We start from the raw sequence: 19,968 nt of genomic DNA on the forward strand, positions 1-19,968 counted from the left end.
CCCTAGTTGCTCTTGATGCCTTGCATGGTTTCCTTTGCTCGCCATGTGTTTGAAACTGTGAATGGGTGAATGTAATCTGTAAAGCGCTTTGGATAACGGCGCTATATAAATGCACCATTAAAGCATGTTTTGTGTGTGTAACGTCGTGTTATCACTATCAGAGGTCAGGGACAGGTGAGATTTTCTACAGTGGCGTCAGTTCAGCAAAAGCTAGGGTATGGCAAAGATGGGAGTCCTCAGGGAAAATAGGCATTACATTTTGGATAACACGGTTCTATTGTGAAAATAGCAGATCTACATGCGCGAGGCGTTGTGAGCATGTAGATCGGCTATTTAATGTCTAAAAAAACGTTTCTACGGTTTCTTGGGCTGGATATGGCAGCCTGGAATGGTTTTTCAAGTGCAGCTAAACTTAGCATGTTAGTAAACGTGCTACAATTAACAATAATGCATTGCACCTGTGCAGCTGACCTGCGGAACCTGGGAATATACCATTTTGTCAAGCTGGGGAGAATACAAGTGTGGAGAATATAATTATAATACCTTGTTAAAGTGACCATTATGTTACATTTTGTAGTTATTTTACTGTAATTTAACAACATAATAACCAGCGCAGATAGACAAAGAGACATTCATGGATTTATATTTAAAAGTAGCTTTTATTTTCCCCCCTGGGCCCAGGGTATGGCAGCTGCATACCTACCATACATACCCAATTGACGCCCCTGATTTTATAGCCAGTCAGCTCTGCTTCTCATTGTATCCTGATGCCAGGCAGCACCCAGGAGGTGCACGTGACGTGCATGCGCACATACGTAGCCTAAACCCACCCACGCACACACTCGTCCAACCTAGCGATCATATCACAGGCTAACAGCACAGCTGCCAAGAGCAGCGCTAAGAAAATGTTGTGTCTGCTGCTCTAAGTTGTTTCTCTGGCACTGATGCATGATGGGACTTAAGTGGGAGCAGCTGATGTCTCCTGGCTGTCACTTCATACATTCACTCTGTTTCGGTGGTGGAAAGTAACTAAGAACATTTACTCAAGTACTGTACTTACTGCAAGTAAAACCTTTAGGTATTTTTTTTACTTTACTTGACCATTTCCAATTTTCTATACTTTAACTTCTACCCCATTACATCTCAGAGGCAAATATTGTACTTTTACTCCACTACAATTATTTGGAAACAACAATTATTTTACTTTGTAGATATTAATTATTATTACAAAATATACTTTACATTGACCACTTCAGCCCTGTTTAAACTTTGGCTTTTTGAAAATAGCAGAATCAGATCTAAAAGCTCAAAACATGGCGACGCGTTGTGAGCTTGTAGTGGGAGTGTTGATTGGAGTGTTGTTGTTTTTTTATTATCAGGGGTGAATTAGGGAGGCGGAGAGGAGGAGAGGTTGGGAAACACTTAAGCCATCCCAGCCGTGGAGGACTGGGATGGATCTCTCCAGGGTGTAAGCCAGGGTTCCCCAATAGGCGGCCCGCGGGCCATTTGCGGCCCGCGGGGGCCTACTGTCTGGCCCCCACCAACCCCAGTAATAATGGTGGTTTAAGAGCAGCAACAACACTAGTATATCGTCATTGTCGGGTGGAAACCTCTGTCTCCAAATGTGTACGTTCTTTCGCAAAGTAAAGTCCTGCTTCATCATTCAAGGCCGTCTCACAAAAGTAGTGAAAACAGCAGATCTACAAGCACACAACGCCTCGCACCGCGAGGCGTTGTGTGCTTGTAGATCGGCTGTTTTCACTAGTTTAAATCATTTTTAAAATGATAAATAGTAATACAAAACAAACGGTTTTGGACGTACAAGATTTCCACCCGACAACGACGAAATATAACTCATGTAATTGGCCCACTGGCTTGTCACTTGTCATGATCTGAAATGGCAAATCTTTGAGTAGCAGCACTGCAGCAGCGATAGAGAGAGAGATCTCTCTCTATAGCGCGCAATGAGGGCCTCTCCAACTCTTTTTCCCGGGCTGAATCAGGGGCCCAGCACGTCCCTGCATCCCAGCCATATAGGACTGGGATGGATCTCTCCAGGGTGTAAGCAAACCTCACACTAATAGAGAGACACGTCTGGGTGATGTTGGCCTGCCTAACAAGATGCTATTGAGATGGCCTCCGGCTCCAAAGTTGAATCATCCATCTCAGGGGTCTTCAACAGGGGGTTCCGGGACCCCTAGGGCTGTGGTTCCCAAACTTTTTGCTCAAGACCCAAAACACAAATTAGACGTTTGACCAGAACCCAAACTAGTGATAATAGCAGATCTACAAGCTCACAACGTGTCGCTTCGCGCCGCGTTGAGAGCTTGTAGAACGGCGATTTTCACTACTTCTTAAACATGCTGTATGCTTTCTAATCGATGTAATCTCTTAGATTTTTTTTCTTTTCCCCACAAAATTACAAAAAGAAAACCATCTCATATTGACCCAGTTTTCAGCAGGAACCTAAATGGTTTCCGTAGGAAAAGATCAACTCTACCACAGATCCTTGCTTTAAGGAGAATCATCGAAGAACACCGGGTATCAAAGAAGAAAGCTTCCATCATTTGTGTATATTTTTGCAAAGCATTCGATAGTGTGAACAGGAAAGCTATGAAGCATATAGCCTTCTGCTCAACTATGGAATACCAGAAGAAATGGCGAAAGCAATAGCATTGATGTATGAGAACCCTGTCTGCTTTGTGCACAGCATTGATGGGCCAACAAAGGGATTCCGGACAACCACAGGCATCGTTCAGGGTGACACACTTGCTCCTTTTCTCTTTGTCATTGCCATTGACTACGTCCTCAGGCAAGCGATAGATACCATCTCCCCCAAAGGTCTCACAATAGGCAGAAGATCTGGTCGTCAAAGCCAGAAGTGGCTGACCGACCTTGACTATGCAGAGTTGCAGACGACACACATCCTCTGCTCAAGAGCTTTTAACATCACTGGAAGTATCTGCAGCCAAAGTTGGCCTATTGCTGAATGCCAAAAAGACAGAATGCCTGCTGCTGAATGAAGAAACCAGTCGCTCCATAGACGGCAGTGACATCAAAGAAACTGAGGAATTGAAATACCTTGGGTTATATGTAGTCAAGGTTCAAGGTTGAAGGTTCAACTTTAAAGGTCAAGTAGTCAGTAGCATAAAGGACTTCCTGACAAGGAAAGGACAGGCCTGGAGTGCTTGGAATGAACTACATCTTATATGGCAGTCAGACCTCTAAAGAGCTACTAAGATCAACTTGTTCCAAGCCTGTGTGCAAAAATATCCTTCTGTATGGTGCTGAAACATGGACAATGAATAAGGAGCTTTGGGATCGTCTTGACGAAACATACACAAGAATCCTCAGGCGTGTCCAGAACCTTTCATGGAGCAACCATCCAACTAAAGCTCAGATGTATGGAGGCATCCCTCCCATCTCAGTTGTTGTGGCACAAAGGAGACGCCGCTTTGCTGGACATCGTCACAGTGAAAAAAGACCAGGTAATCTTGGATATTCTTTTGTGAAGACTAATCTGCCCATCAAGATGAACCAGACCACTCACATTTCTAGATGTTCTGAGTAGGAACACAGGACTGACAATGTGTGGCAATGAGCAACAGAGACCAGTAAGCAGCTTGTGTCGCAGATCTCAAGGGCACTCGAATGGTGATGATGATGATGACAGTGGCAGATGACAGTGGGGGGTCCCTGCTTCATCTCTCTCTCTGCTAAGGGGTCCTTGGGCTGAAAAACGTTTGATCTAAGACCCCTGATGTATGCAATTGTGTGATGACTGTTCTAAAGCCTAATTTACACGCAATACAACGCAACACCGTGGTGTGATGGAATATAAATGAACCTCGACGCCTCGCAGGCATTCCTGCATAAGGTTGCATTACCACCGACTCCATTGCAGCTGTTTTGACATCTAATTTCATGGTTTAAGCTTACATGTGAAAATAAGTAAGCTACAGCATAACTCCAAGGTTTGCTTTCAAAGGAAACACAAATCGAGCATACCATTCTGTATGTGAAACAACATGTTTTTGCTGAGAAATACGCAGAAGACATTTTTTTCGTTCTTTTTCTTTTCTTTGCTACACTATATTATTCATCGCCTCACACACCAGAACAATGGGATTTTGATTGAAAATGGCAAAAGTTGGTCACTTGGGTCAAGGCGGCACAGGGTTTTATTTGACTAATGTTGTATAGGTTTATTTTACAGGGATAATACAAATAACAATGTATCAAGTAATAAAAACAAATAAATTATTATTATTATATAGTAAGACGGGAGGTGGGGGCTCCTCACTGGCAGGTGATCCAGAAGGATACAAACATTGACAGTGACATTCTCTCTCTCTCTCTACAACAGCAGTGACAACACAGAATGTGTGTCTGGGGGAAAAAAAGAAAAAACAGAGCGCTGTGCTTTTGTTGAGAATTTCTTAGACAATGTCGTCCAGGGTTTTAAAAGAAAGCCTCCGTGGCAAAAACAAAGCCAACAAGAGTCATGTCCACGGCATGAAACCTGCCACATGTGGAAACCTGCCTCTCACACACACACACACACACACACACAGACACACACACACACACACACACACACACACACACACACACACACACACACACACACACACACACACACACACACACACACACACACACACACAAACACAGGGTAAATAGATACTACAGCTCTATCTGTCATTTATGAAGACATGTTTATGTAAAGATCTACAACTCGGCCCACGACACCAAGAATCCATCATGACACTGAGTAAACACTGTGTGTGCACGCGTGTGTGTACACGTGTACATATACATACTTGTGTCACACAGTAAGTGTGGTGTTGAGAGATAATATACAATGAGGTCAGTGTGTGAGTTATGTCTGTAGGTAAACAAGTGTAAGTGTGTGTGTGTGTGTGTGTGTGTGTGTGTGTGTGTGTGTGTGTGTGTGTGTGTGTGTGTGTGTGTGTGTGTGTGTGTGCTTTGTAAGTATGGTTCAAGCAGCTGTGCTCCTTGCCAGAGGGATGAAATCACACAGATCTGCTAATGTGTGTGTGTACGTGTGCGACTGTGCGTGTGTGGGTACATGTGCGTGCATGCGTGTGTGCATGCGTGTGTGCAATGCATGCACGATTTGGGTACATGTGTTTGAGCGGCTGACTGGGCATTCAAACGTGTGATTTCAATGGAATTTCCCATTCTACTTATTTTATTTCTATGGCTGCAGCTGTGAGCCTCCAGGGCGCTCTTTCTCTCTCTCTCTCTCTCTCTTTTTGAGCGGTGGGCACAACGCTCCTATACGTGGCCGTGTGTGTGGGTCTGTCTGTCTGTCTGTCTGTCTGTCTCCGTGTCTCCGTCCGTGTCTGTCTGTCTGTCTGTAGCCTGCAGTAACCTTTTCTGACCACACATGTTAAGGGAGGGGCGCTGTTGCACACACACACACACACACACACACACACACACACACACACACACACACACACACACACACACACACACACACACACACACACACACACACACCACCGCTCAGTTCACACGAGTGTGATTTTTTCTCTCTGTCTCACTCTCTCTCTCTTCACAGCTCGGTGCCATGACTCCAACTTAATCTTAATGAGCAACAGCGTTCATTTAACTCAGAGAGTGTACAAATGGGTCCATTTAGTTCCATTTGTACACTCTCAGGGTTACACGTGACTCAGGCAAATAAGTTGCACATTAAGTTGAATTGTTATTTATACATTTATGACTCTGAGAGTTAAATGAAGTGATTTTAGTGTGTAAACCCTATTTCTCTTCTCTGCAAGTCCAAGATTTGATGGGAAGTCAGCAGCACTTACTGATATCAGTTCTATCCCAAACCAGGTATGGCAACATGACCAGGTATGTTGCCGTACCTTAGCAACAGGCATGATACATTTATTTTAAGAAGTACATTCTATTTTTTCCCCAAAAAATGTCTATGGTTTCTTGGGCTGGATATGGCAGTCTGGAACAGTTGTTCAAGTGCAGCTAAAGTAAACGTGCCACAATTAACAATAATGAATTGCACCTGTGCAGCTGACCTGCGGAACCTGGGAATATACTATTCTGTCAAGATGGGGAGAATAAAAGTGTGGAGAATATAATTATAATATCTTGTTAAATTTAGCATTTGTAGTTATTTTAATGTAATTTAACAACATAACCAGCACAGATAGACAAAGAGACATTCATGGATTTATATTTTAAAGTAACTTATATTCTCCCCCCTGGACCCAGGGTATGGCAGCTGCATACCCCTGCCATACCCAATTGACGCCCCTGCCCAAACCAATTAAGAAAGTCCAAGAACTTCCATCGAAGCCTAAATATATCTGCAACCCGTAAACCAAGGTGAGATATTTGTCGGGGGTTCACCACCAGGGCTGTCTTGTCCTCACCCCAGACAGACCTTTAACCTGAAGTAAAAGTGGAATTTCCCAGTGAAGGATGCCGAGTTTAACGTCCCTGCTGTGGGAAGCACATGCATGTACCTGCAGGCCTCACAACAGATCCCGCTATAAAATGCTAAACGGTGCATTTATATAGCACCTTTATCCAAGGCACTTTACCACGGGCATTACATTCACATTCACAAACTGATGTCGGAAGAGGAGGAGCAGGAAACCCAAACAAGGCACCAACTTGCTCATCGGAGCAGTTAGCGGTTCAGTGTCTTGCTCAAGGACTCGTTGTCAACGAACCAGGATGGTTCCTGTGTGTGTGTGTGCGAGCGCGCGTGTGTGAGTGTGTGCATGAGAAATGCAGGTAATTCTGTGGCACAAGAAACGTGGCACTGATCGGTCCAAGCAGTTTGTGAGATTAGCTCCGGACACAGATGGGATGCTGGCTCTGTTCTGGTATGCTAGCATAATAAGCATAAGCTAGCGTGTATGAATGTAAATTACGCAAATGGAGGGACTCAAATAAAAATACACTTACCCTACCCAATATACACCCGCTATACTTTAGCTATTGAAAATGAGCTCAAAGTCGTGAAGTTTTTTGCAAATCTTTGAATATATATATTTTTTCTTCTGGGGGTCCCTGGAACTAAATATTTTGAGATGGGGGTCCGTGGCCAAATACATATCATTTTGGGGGTCCTTGACATGAAAAGGTTTGAGCATCACTGACATAGAAACATAGGTTTTTTCAAAAAACCATAGAAGGATTTAAACAGACACTTATAGAATCGGGTCAAAATATTCAAAGACCTGCACAAGTGTTCACGATTTTACCAAAATAGCAGATCTACAAGCTATATATCTGCTATTTCTTTTAATAGTTAAAGCATAAAAGAATGCGTAATAATGCGCTCCCGGTCTAAATGGCAATAAATGAGTTAACAATCTTTGGTGAACGGCGTGAAGTAGGGCATTCACGAATAGTGATTTTTAGTATTCTAATTATTCGACCTCAAAGTATTCGAATGACAAGCCAAACTGTCAAATATTAAGTAAGCAAGAGGCGAACATTGTGAAAATAGCAGATCTACATGCTCACAACGCCTCGCGTTGCGAGGCGTTGTGAGCATGTAGATCTGCTATTTTCACAATATTTATCTGCGGAATCAAGTCACATTAAATGCAATACCTACAATTCCAAGTGCTTGTCAGGGTGGGGGTCCCCAGTTCAAATATGTTTATTTTGGGGGTCACAGCCTAAAAAGGTTTGACAACTCATTCTTATGACTTCCTATCTAGCCAAGCTTTATAAACTATATCTTTTTTAAAGAGAAAAAAAAAAAAAAACGAATATTCGACTTCGGTGAACAACGTTGAATAGTGAATGCCCTAGCGTGAAGTGGAACTGACCGTAGAGCTGCTGCACGGCGGTGATGTCGTCCCAGCTCAGCAGCAGGTTGCGGCCCAGCTTCTTGTAGTAGGGGGACATGAGGGCGTGGCGGACCGGGGAGTGCTCCAGGCCCAGCGTGTGGCCGATCTCGTGCGCCGTCACCATGAACAGGTTGTGGCCCTTGTGGCCGTTCAGCGTCCACCGCTCGGCGATGTCGAAGTGGGCCTCCCCGCGGCACGGGAGGAAGGCGTGAGCCAGGGTTCCCCCTAGTGGATGGATGGATGTGGTGGTGGTGGGAAAAATGGTTAGGAAAGCACAATATAGACGACACCATGTTGTGAGAAAATCCTTTGAAATAATAAAAACAAAAAACTACTAGGAAAAAAAGCAGGTTCACTTTGCTGGCAAAACATTCTTGGACCGAGAACAATAGTGTGTTGCCTATAGCAACCACACTAATAAAAAAGCGTTATTTATTTGTGACCCATAAACAATCTGTCCGTGTCCCAGTGGGAAACAATACCATATTTGGTGTACTTTAAAACAAACAGGATGATCACTAATACCATACCTAAAGAACCATACTCCACAACATAGCGCAAGCTTAAAACCCATTTAGACTGGGTATGCATATCTGTGTCACCACTTTAACCATTATTTCATGCTTTAACTATTAAAAAATAGCAGATCTACAATTGTAGATCTGCTATTTTTGAAAAATCTTGAAAATGTGAGCAAATCTTTAAATGTATATATTTTTAAAGCAGACATTTGTAACGCAAATCCTTCTTTCTCTTGGTCCCTGGAACTAAATATTTTCAAATGAAGGTCCATGGTTAAATACATATAATTCTAGGAGTCCTTCACATGGAAAAAGTTTGAGAACCACTGACAGAGAAACATATATATTTTTTTTAGCAAACAGTTAGGATCTAGAACACTGGTTCCCAAGCACTGGGTCGGGACCCATTTGTGGGTCGCGGACACATTTTTGTGGGTCCCTTAATTTTTTGTTTCCTACTTTTGTTAATTGTTATAATATCAAAACATTTTCAAAAAACATTCCCAAAAAAGCGAAATAAATAAAAAGAAATCCCAGTAATTCCATAAATTAGAAAACAACTGTTGGAGAATAGTGAAAATAGCCAATCTACAATCTAGATCGGCTATTTTCACTACAGGTCCTGGGCAACTGTCTCATCTCTGTTTTGGGTCACGGGCTAAAAAGTTTGGGAACCACTGATCTAGAAGATTCAAGATTCAAGATTCAAGATTAATTTATTTGGTCCCGAAGGAAATTTGTCTTGGACATGCAGGCTGCTACATAACATACAACAGGACAAGACAGACAGAAAGTAAATTACAACGAATAGTGCACAACACACAGTGCTGACATACAAGTCAAGTGCATACATTACATTACATTACACTAGTCATCACCCCTACTAACGGCCTGAGTTTAGTAGATTAACGGATATGGGAATGAATGAGTATTTGTATCTGTTCAAATGTCTTTTCTTGTTTTTAACTGGGACTCTATAACGTCTACCCGAGGGTAGCAGTTCGCATTCTGAATGCAGAACATGAGAGGGGTCAGCAATTATTCTCTTAGCTTTCTTAACTACACTTTCCTCAAATATTGCTTGAAGGGTGGGGTGCTCCCTCACACCCATCACCTTCAATGCAATCCGAGCTAGTCTATTAATCTGTGCTTTTGACCTCACAGTCAAATTACCAATTTAGAAGACCTTTTAGAAGACCTTTTTTTTAAGGTCTAAATGGGTTAATGAATGCACAAAGACAGGGACGTCCTCCTTTTACCTGGTCCGTCGAAGGCGTTGCTGGCTCCGTCGTTGTGCTCTCCATCGTAGAAGGCCAGCCGGATGTCAGAGTGTCCGTCCATGACCTCCTGGAAGACCAGGCCCGACACGTTGCTCCACAGCTGGAAGGCGGCCTGCACCGCCAGCCTCACGGGCCCCGGGGACAGGTGGCGAGGCCAGTTCACTATCCGATAGGTCAGGTGGCGCTTGTACCACTTCTCACCTGAAACACAGAGAGACAGACAGGAGGCAATGCATTATGTGACGCTCTATTCCACTGGTTCCCAAGCACTTGGTCAGGACCCATTTGTACTCACGCACACACACACACACACACACATAGACAGAGCAGTTTCAGAGCCTTGCTCAAGGACACTTTGCCACAAAAATCCATTAAGAGCTAGGGATCAAACCAGGGACCGTTCTGTTTCCCAAATGGCAACTCTATGTCTACCTCCTGAGCCTTTCCACCCCCCAAAAAAGTGCATGTTGGCTATCATCTCTGTCTGTCAGGTAGAAACCTCACGTCCAAATCTGTTACTTTTCAGGATTCAAATTCATAAACAGCAAAGTAGCAGATCTACAAGAGTTTGCAGATTTGCTACTTTTGCTACTTTTGTGTGAATGCTGTAGTGTGATCAAGTAGGGCATTAATTCACGAAAATAAAAAAACACAAAAAGTTAAATTATGGAGATAAAAGGACAGCAACAATATGTTATTGTGTAAGAGTGGTACAGAACGGAACATTTTGAACACGCAAACGTCAGCACCGTTCCTTCAGACTCAACACGGATGTTGATAGTACACGTGTTGTATTATAAACACGGACGCGCAGTGAGCCAGCCATCAACAGAAAGGTTTTGAAGTGGGCTTTATGGCTGAGTCACAGTGCAGCAGGGGCCTCTCCAAAATGATAGGATTCTAACCGTGTTAGCTCACAGCTGAGTAAACTCAACAACCGACTGTAACTACATGTATACAATTTGCTCAGACACGTGTCTGTGGATTTCGTGACTTACTAAGCGCAATTACACGTTGTCCCCTAACACCTTAATAACACGCATTAAAATCCTCTGTGATAGTTTAACTCCTTAAGAGTGTGCAGACGGAACCAAACGGACCCCTGTGGGTCCATTCGGGTGTTTGTACACTCTTAGGAGGGGATACGACTCGGAAGAGTATAATCTCTGCCATGTATACGGTGAATTACTCTGGGTGGCAATATAGGAACTAAAAGCAAACATACAGGAACTCATGTGTGTACTGCACAGACACACACACACACACACACACACACACACACACACACACACACACAGACACACACACACACACACACACACACACACACACACACACACACACACACACACACATACAGGGCTGCACTTTTGAGACACATTAGGAAACACAAAAAGAGCCATGCGGCAAACATCAACAATATCCAGACAGAACGGCTGCCTGGCAGGAAACAGTCATCAGATAGGATTTATTACAGCAACCAGCTGGACAGACAAGCCTTCATTTTTGAACGTGTCTCTCTTCATTCTCCTCCATGTTGGAGAGACAAGTGTAACACACATTGTATAGTGGGTTACGGATTATATTCACACATAGACACACACCATGCAGTTGTTGTAGATGTGTGCTTTTGCCAAATGATTATTCCTATAATTATTGTGTCTTGGTAATGCAGTCTCATACCTGGCCACTGTGTGGTGCAGAAACCTTGTGAATGGTCTAATTATCACTAATTAGCAGAGACAGAGTGACCTGCAGTCCTGCACTGATCAAAGACTCAGCTAGTCAGTTCTCTAATCAAGCTGAGTCAGTACACCTGTGTAGGTTCAGACAGAGAGAAACTCATTCACTCACAGAACAGATGAGAGGTGCACACAGTGCACACAGCACAGAGACAAGTGTTGAATTCTTGAAGATTTTCTGAACATATACCACTGAGAAGCAAGGTAACTATCCCACTGTTATGGTCGCATTTAAGAGTAACAATTAAGTGGAAATTACTTTGGTTTTGATGTGTTGAATTGTTTGATTTATAGAACCCACTTGTGGAGTCACTGGGGCAGCCATTACTGTGTTTGTGCCCAGCCTGTTTCACAGAATCGGTGAGACTGTTTATTCTTTTTCAATAAGGGATGATGTTTTGTTTCTTTTTGCACTTTTGAGTTACTTGTGAACACTCTGAAGAGTAAAGGTTTACACATGGAGTTTGTTTTGAACTATTGATTACAAAATGGAAGTAATCCATTTTGCCATGCCATGCAAGAATACTGTACAAGAGAGTACTGAATTCATGTGAAGATGCTTTTTGTTTAAAATACATTGTGTGTTAAAAAAGAGTATGTACAAAGATTTAAAAATGCACAAAGTGTTGCATACAGTATTTGATTTATTATTTTCATTTAAAAAGAGAAGTTCATGTAATGCTATTTCATGGTTAAAAACTTTAAAAGCACAGATAGTAGATACTATGATACTGATGGGATTCCTCTGACCCTGTCTGGTGACAGGTCAGGTTTTTGTGTTGGATTGGATTTCTTTCCAGTGACCATTCCGATTGATGGCGAGCTTCCCAACCAGGATCTAGAGACCGAGCGAGTATTCCAAAATACTCTGACCACTGGACAGATCCTACTGCACTCTGCGGTGTGGTAGGCCTACCTCTGCAACTCCCCCACTCTCAGCTGCAGTAGCCCCAATTCCCCCTCTCTCCCCCTTACACGCACGCACGCACACATACACATACTCACCCTGGAACTTTGGAACTCTGAAACTTACAGTTTTAGAACTTTGATACCCACCTGGAACTCACATATACACTGACATTCGTAACCTTCGCGGTAACCATGGAACTCTGACTCTGAACTCTGAATACATATACACTGATATTACACTACACTTACCTTACCTTTCCATCCTTTGGGTCATGTGACTGAGTGGTATATTATTTACCTTTTGTGAAGGGTCGAGTCTGTATTTTGTAATTGTCCATTTTGATTAGATTTGATTTAACTGGAACAGAACACAACTTGATTTGAAGGGTTAAAGGAGAACTTTGAGGTCAAGTTAGAAGGGTGCACCCAATTAGATATAGACTGAACTTGAGAATTGAAAGTGGCCAAGCAATTGCTACTAGTGTTGGATCCAACTTATCTGTATTTCCCCCATTGAATGTATGTATGTTTGTTTGTTTGTTTTTCAATATAACTGCCGGCAATCATTTACAATTTAACCCCTTGGTGTCTGTGTCTCATTTAAGCATTTCCCACAGCTCCAGCAGTCGAACCTAGCAGATAACTAGCCCAGATCACACTTTGGTGCCTTATAGGTGCTATAGCTACAACCCTGTAGTGTCACTCAACCCCTTGTGGCACAAGTAGGCGTTACAATTGGCGAGCTAGCCAGGAGCTGTGTTGGATGCTTATTTGACCATATTTGGTTATTACTGATTTGCAACTGGTTTCACTCAAATTCGGGTATCCAAACCAGGCAAAATGGAAATTGTGATGAAAGAGTCGATCAAGATTCCCAACTCGGTAATAGTTAGTGGACTAGTTGGGAACTCCACTGATCTTGAAGTCGGTACTTACCTTGAGCAATATGGTGAAATTAACCGATACCTCCCCATTGATGACAAAAATTCAGATTTTCACCAACACGTGATAGTAGAATTCAAAAGTGGAACTGCCATTGAAACACTAGAGCCCTTGCTTCCGCTTAAGTTTGAAAGTCCCACTCGTGAGAATACAGTCTTTGAAATTCAGAGATTGGCAAGTGTTTATGCGTTAAATGCCCGCGTCAACGCTACCAAAACCTACATGGAGGAGCTGCGTTCGATTGCCAAGCTGAGCGGCAATTCACTTGAACAACTGCTTAAAGAAGAGCTGGAGAATCTTAGGTTGTCTTCCACTCCCCTTAAAGGTTCTTCCGCTGATCAGAGCCAATCCCTCCTCACCGAACAACTTACACCTGATCCTTTGTCTCCGAGTTCACACCTTTCTGATCTTGCAGTCCCTGAATTCCCTCCTGATAACACAACTAAAAACCTGACCGATCCCCCCTCAATGTCAGCTTCACCAGCTGCAGTTCAGGCCAGTATACGGCCCACGATTGATATAAATCCACCCAATGTGCAACGAGTGGTGGTGGAACATGTAGTTCGCAGTAGTGACACCTCGTCACACTTCACTACACCAAGTAGGCTTCGTGCCTTTTCAGGGAAAATCCCCCGACCTAACAGCGAAGCAGATTATGATACCTGGCACGCAAGCGTTGAAGTCCTTATGAAAGATCCTTCCGTTTCTGACTTGCAGTGCACACACCGCATACTTGACAGCCTTCTTCCACCTGCAGCAGAGTTAATCAAGCATCTAGGGCCGCAGGCTCAACCCTCTGCCTACCTTGAACTACTTGATTCTGCCTATGGAACGGTTGAAGATGGCGACGAACTCTATGCGAGATTCATGGGTACATTCATGAATCATGATGAAAAGCCATCCTCATTTCTACATAGACTGCATGTGTGTCTGAGCCTGACTATGCGGCGCGGTGGTGTGTCTGCACCAGAATTTGACAAACAGCTCCTAAAGCAGTTCTGCCGTGGCTGCTGGGATAATTCCCTAATAACTGATCTCCAACTTGGAAAAAGAAGGGACAATCCACCTTCTTTCCCAGAACTCTTGTTAATGTTAAGAACAGAAGAAGACATACAGGCTGCGAAGGTCAGCCGTATGAGACAGCACTTGGGCACTGTCAAGCCTGCTCCTAGTATCACTAAGCAGCGCACTATGTCTCATCTACAAACAGCACAGGCCACTCCTGATTCTGGTCCTGTCACTGAATTTGAGATGCTGAAAAAACAAATGGCAGACCTCAGCGCCCAGCTGTGCAGCATGAAAAGTGAGAGCAATAAACTGAAACAACCGAAACAGGAGAAAGCTCAGTCTGCTGCAGCAACCGCTAAAACTGAGGCCCAACCTGTGAAAAATAAAGTTACCAAGAGATCTACCACCAAAACTAAAAGCATGCCACGCCCTTGGTATTGCTTTCAATGCGGTGAGGACGGTCACATCAAGTCTGCTTGTGACAACGAGCCAGATCCTTCCCTTGTAGCTGCCAAGAACAAGCAGTTAAAGGAAAAACAGTCCTTGTGGGAAACCACAAATGCCCCTGACAACGAGACCCATTTAAACTGACTGGTGCTCCCATCGAGGGACATATGGGAGCAACAGCAGACAAATCCAGTCCCAGACCAAACAAACCTGAACTGAAGAGAGTTCAGGCTAAAGAACAGTCTGTAAAAATTCCAAAGGGCCTCATTGGGAATAAAACTACAGCCCAAGTGATTATTAAAGGAAATGACACCAACTGTCTTTTGGATACGGGGTCACAAGTGACAACTATACCCCAGTCTTTCTATGAAAACCATCTTTCAGACCTGACTATCCATCCACTAAATGGCCTTCTTGATGTGGAGGGTGCCAATGGTGAATCAGTCCCCTACTTAGGCTATATAGAGCTCCCCATAACTTTCCCTAAAGACTTTGTAGGCGTTGATATTGAAATTCATACCTTGGCCCTGGTTATTCCCCACCTCCGCTCTGCAAGCCAAGAACAGGTTCTTATTGGCACTAACACTCTTGACGTGCTTTATGCAGATTTCTCTGCTGACCAGAACCTCTCTACTTTTCAGCCTTCAGCTTATGGCTACCGAGCCGTTCTTAAGATTCTCAGACTGCGTCAGGATATCTCCTGCAGTGATACCCTTGCCGTGGTGAAGATGCAAGGAAAGACCTCTGAGGTTGTCCTCGCAGGAAAGACCATTGTCCTGGAGGGAACAGTTAACATGCCCAATGCTCATACTGAGAAATATGTTATTCTGGAACAACCTTCAGCCTCTTCCTTACCTGGTGGCTTACTGGTTTCGACAAGCCTAGTAAGTTTGCCAGTGAAACAGCCCTGCCGGTTGCCTGTTGTGCTGAAAAATGAAACTGATCATGACATTGTCATACCACCCAGAACAGTATTGGCAGATGTTAATGCTGTAGTGCGAGTGCTTCACAAAGAGCAGACGGTGAAAGAACCAAACTCACCTGATATGCAGAAAGAGTCCATTCAATCTGAATTTGATTTCGGAGATTCCCCCTTACCTCCTGAATGGAAGGAACGAGCAACAAAAATGCTAAATTCCATGCCAGAAGTCTTCTCCCAACATGACCTGGATTTTGGTCAGACCGATAAGGTCAAGCACCATATCAAGCTCAACGATGAAACACCGTTTAAGTACAGAGGTCGTCCCATACATCCACATGATGTGGATGCGGTGAGGAAACACCTTCAGGAACTTCTCGACTCAGGAGTGATACGAGAATCAGAATCCCCCTTTGCTTCCCCCATTGTAGTCGTAAGGAAGAAGAATGGTTCCGTTCGTCTTTGCATAGACTACAGGAAGCTAAACCTTCAAACCATCAAGGACGCGTATGCCCTTCCAAAGTTAGAGGATGCGTTCTCTGCGCTGGCTGGGTCAAAGTGGTTCTCTGTTCTTGACTTGAAGTCGGGGTATTACCAAATAGAAATGGAAGAATCCGACAAACAGAAGACAGCGTTTGTTTGCCCATTAGGATTTTGGGAATTCAACAGAATGCCCCAGGGAATCACTAATGCGCCATCAACCTTCCAGCGACTTATGGAGAAGTGTATGGGAGACATGAACCTAAAGGAGGTTTTAGTGTTCATTGATGACCTGATCATTTTCTCATCATCTTTGGAAGAACATGAGAAGCGCCTGAAGCATGTACTTCAGCGACTGAAGGAATATGGATTGAAGTTGGCTCCAGAAAAATGTAAATTTTTCCAGACCTCAGTGAAATACCTTGGACATATAGTCTCGGAGCTCGGTGTGGAAACGGACTCAGAGAAGATCATGGCCTTAACGACGTGGCCTGTCCCTACCAACCTGAAGGAACTTCGTTCTTTTCTAGGGTTCGCTGGATATTACAGAAGGTACATAAAGGGGTACTCCAATATCGTCAAGCCTCTTAACGAGCTAACCTCTGGATATCCACCGATCGGAAAGGGAAGAAAGAAACTCGACAAAGGCTCAAGCTCAGAGTACCACAATCCAAAGGAGTCCTTTGGTCAAAGGTGGACACCCCGTTGCCAGGAAGCCTTTGATCTGATAATCCAAAAACTGATATCAGCTCCAGTCTTGGGCTTTGCAGACTCTCAGCTTCCTTACATCCTCCATACTGATGCCAGCACAGTTGGCTTGGGGGCTGCATTGTACCAAGTCCAGGATGGCCAACCAAGAGTCATAGCTTTCGCAAGCCGAGGACTTTCAAAAAGTGAAACCAAGTACCCTGCGCATAAGCTTGAATTCTTGGCCCTCAAGTGGGCAGTCACTGATAAATTCTCTGACTACCTATATGGTACAGATTTCACGGTGGTGACTGACAGCAACCCCATGACTTATGTCCTAACATCGGCCAAACTCGATGCAACAAGTTACAGGTGGCTGTCTGCCCTCTCCACCTATTCATTCCAACTCCAGTACAGAGCTGGCAAGCAAAACCTCGATGCAGACGCACTGTCTCGTCGCCCTCACGATACCCTGGAGGATGACCCGACATCACGAAAGGAGAGTGAAAGAATCCAGAAATTCACTGATTATCACCTAAGTGATACCGAACATTCACACGCTGTACCTCAAGATGTGGTCCAGGCCATATGTGACCGGCATACTGTCACCGTTACTGAAGGCAACGATGCCGAAATCCCTTGCCCCGGGGTAGCCCTAGTTGAATCCCTTGCTCATAATTCTACAGCCATTCCAGACAGCTTCCAGGATGAACAAGTTGATGGTTTCCCTCTAATTCCCTCTTTTACTGAGGACGAGCTGAGAGAGAAGCAGAGATTCGATCCTGCAATCAATGAGGTGATTGTTCAGATTGAAACGGGTCAAACTCCACCTACCAGTCTCAGGGAAGAACTGCCTGAACTTCCCTTACTGCTACGTGAGCTGAACCGCCTGGAGCTGCGGAATGGAGTATCGAAGGAGGCAAGATGGACCCGATATCATCTTCCAGCTAGTGCTTCCTGTGGAGCTGAGACCAATGGCACTTAAGAGCCTCCACAACGACATGGGCCACATGGGAGTTGAGCGGACAGTGGATCTGGTGAGAGCCAGATTTTACTGGCCGAAAATGTACATGGCCATTGAAAATATGATCAGAACTTGTGAGCGCTGCGTTCTTCGCAAGTCCCTCCCTGAAAGAGCCGCTCCACTAATGAACATAAAGACCAGTAGACCTCTTGAACTGGTGTGTATGGACTACTTATCCTTGGAACCAGACCGGTCCAACACCAAAGATATATTAGTCATCACAGACCACTTCACTAAGTACGCGGTAGCGATACCGACTCCAAACCAGCGAGCGCGTACTGTAGCAAAGAGTCTGTGGGAGAACTTAATTGTTCATTATGGTTTTCCTGAGCGTTTACATAGTGATCAAGGTCCTGATTTCGAGTCTAAGACCATAAAGGAACTCTGTGAACTTACGGGCATGAAGAAGGTGCGGACTACACCATACCATCCCAGAGGGAACCCGGTTGAGAGATTCAACCGTACTCTCCTCCAAATGCTTGGAACATTAAGTCAAGAGGATAAACAGCACTGGAAAGACTTTGTCAAACCTCTTGTACATGCTTACAATTGCACAAAAAACGAGGTGACAGGATTTTCTCCTTACGAATTAATGTTCGGGAGACAACCAAGGCTTCCGATCGACTTAGCCTTTGGTTTACCCACGACCAATGCCAGTGGAAAGTCTCATTCCCAGTATGTCAGTGACTTAAAGAGCCGTTTGGAAGAGAGTTACAGGATTGCAACCTCTAACGCCCAGAAGAATGCTGACCGCAACAAGACACGTTTTGATAAACGGGTCACAGAGTCAACCCTGGATGTGGGTGACAGAGTTCTTGTCCGTAATGTCAAGCTACGTGGAAAGCACAAACTAGCAAACAGGTGGGAGGATGATGTCTATGTTGTCATCAAGAAAGCTGGAGAGATGCCGGTCTACACGGTCAAGCCAGAGGGTAAAGATCGACCTGTACGTACCTTGCATCGTGACCTGTTGCTCCCTTGCGGCTTTCTGTCCACAACTGCTATGGATGAACCTGTCAGTAAACCTGCTGTCAGGAAACCAAGGACAAGACAGAATCCTGATGTTGAAAGTGAAGAGGAAGAGGAATCTGACTCAGAGAATCTACCTACGAGGGTCAGATATCCTGTTCAGACCCAAGAACCTGACATATTCTTCACAGTCCAAGATACTCACAAGTTGAGGAACCCTCCTTGTGTGACCAACCAATCACGTGAACGTGATGTGTCATCTCCTGATGTTCCTGCTCCTCCAGCAGTTGAATCTCCTGAAGAGGACACAGATGGAAACCTACCTGAATATGATGAACCTGTAATGGAAACCTTACTCGAACATGTCAACTTACCTGATGAGAACTCATCCGAAAGTGATGATTCAACTGGACCAGACCCCTTACCTGAAAATGTCTTGGAGGACATTGGCAATGGGACCTGTCCAGAAGAAGAGACCCCTCCGGACACATGTCTGCAACCACCTGAGGAAGCGTCCCTCGATGAAAATGAGCCTTCCCCAGTGTTGTCAGATGTGCAAGGAGAGGAAAAAGAAGTAACTACACCTGAACCGTCCAGTTCAGTAGAGACACAGAATGAACCACCCCAAGATACTGATACCTCTCTCCGTCGCTCTCTGAGACCACGCGAGATGCCTGAGAGACTTCAATATTCTACATTGGGAAATCCCTTACTATTTGTTGTGAACTCCCTCTTCCAAGGCCTGAGTGAGGCATTTGCAAGTTCCATGCAAACCTCATCATCTGAATGCACAGGGACGTGCATATCGTCAAGAGGGGAGGGTGTAACACACATTGTATAGTGGGTTACGGATTATATTCACACATAGACACACACCATGCAGTTGTTGTAGATGTGTGCTTTTGCCAAATGATTATTCCTATAATTATTGTGTCTTGGTAATGCAGTCTCATACCTGGCCACTGTGTGGTGCAGAAACCTTGTGAATGGTCTAATTATCACTAATTAGCAGAGACAGAGTGACCTGCAGTCCTGCACTGATCAAAGACTCAGCTAGTCAGTTCTCTAATCAAGCTGAGTCAGTACACCTGTGTAGGTTCAGACAGAGAGAAACTCATTCACTCACAGAACAGATGAGAGGTGCACACAGTGCACACAGCACAGAGACAAGTGTT

General features: G+C 44.3%; 1 protein-coding gene across 1 annotated transcript in view; it reads right to left on the bottom strand.

The window, feature by feature from the left end:
• mmp28 (matrix metallopeptidase 28) overlaps positions 1-19,968 on the bottom strand; it is a gene marked incomplete at both ends in the record, with an annotated part of 67,638 nt that overhangs the window by 6,251 nt on the left and 41,419 nt on the right. The window contains 2 exons of the mRNA XM_080731097.1: positions 7,845-8,090; positions 9,646-9,867. Coding sequence (XP_080587223.1) covers positions 7,845-8,090; positions 9,646-9,867 — 468 coding nt within the window. The remainder of the gene's footprint in view (positions 1-7,844; positions 8,091-9,645; positions 9,868-19,968) is intronic.

This window comes from Nannobrachium achirus, assembly GCF_963921795.1.
Source record: "Nannobrachium achirus genome assembly, chromosome: 8".
Taxonomy (NCBI): domain Eukaryota; kingdom Metazoa; phylum Chordata; class Actinopteri; order Myctophiformes; family Myctophidae; genus Nannobrachium; species Nannobrachium achirus.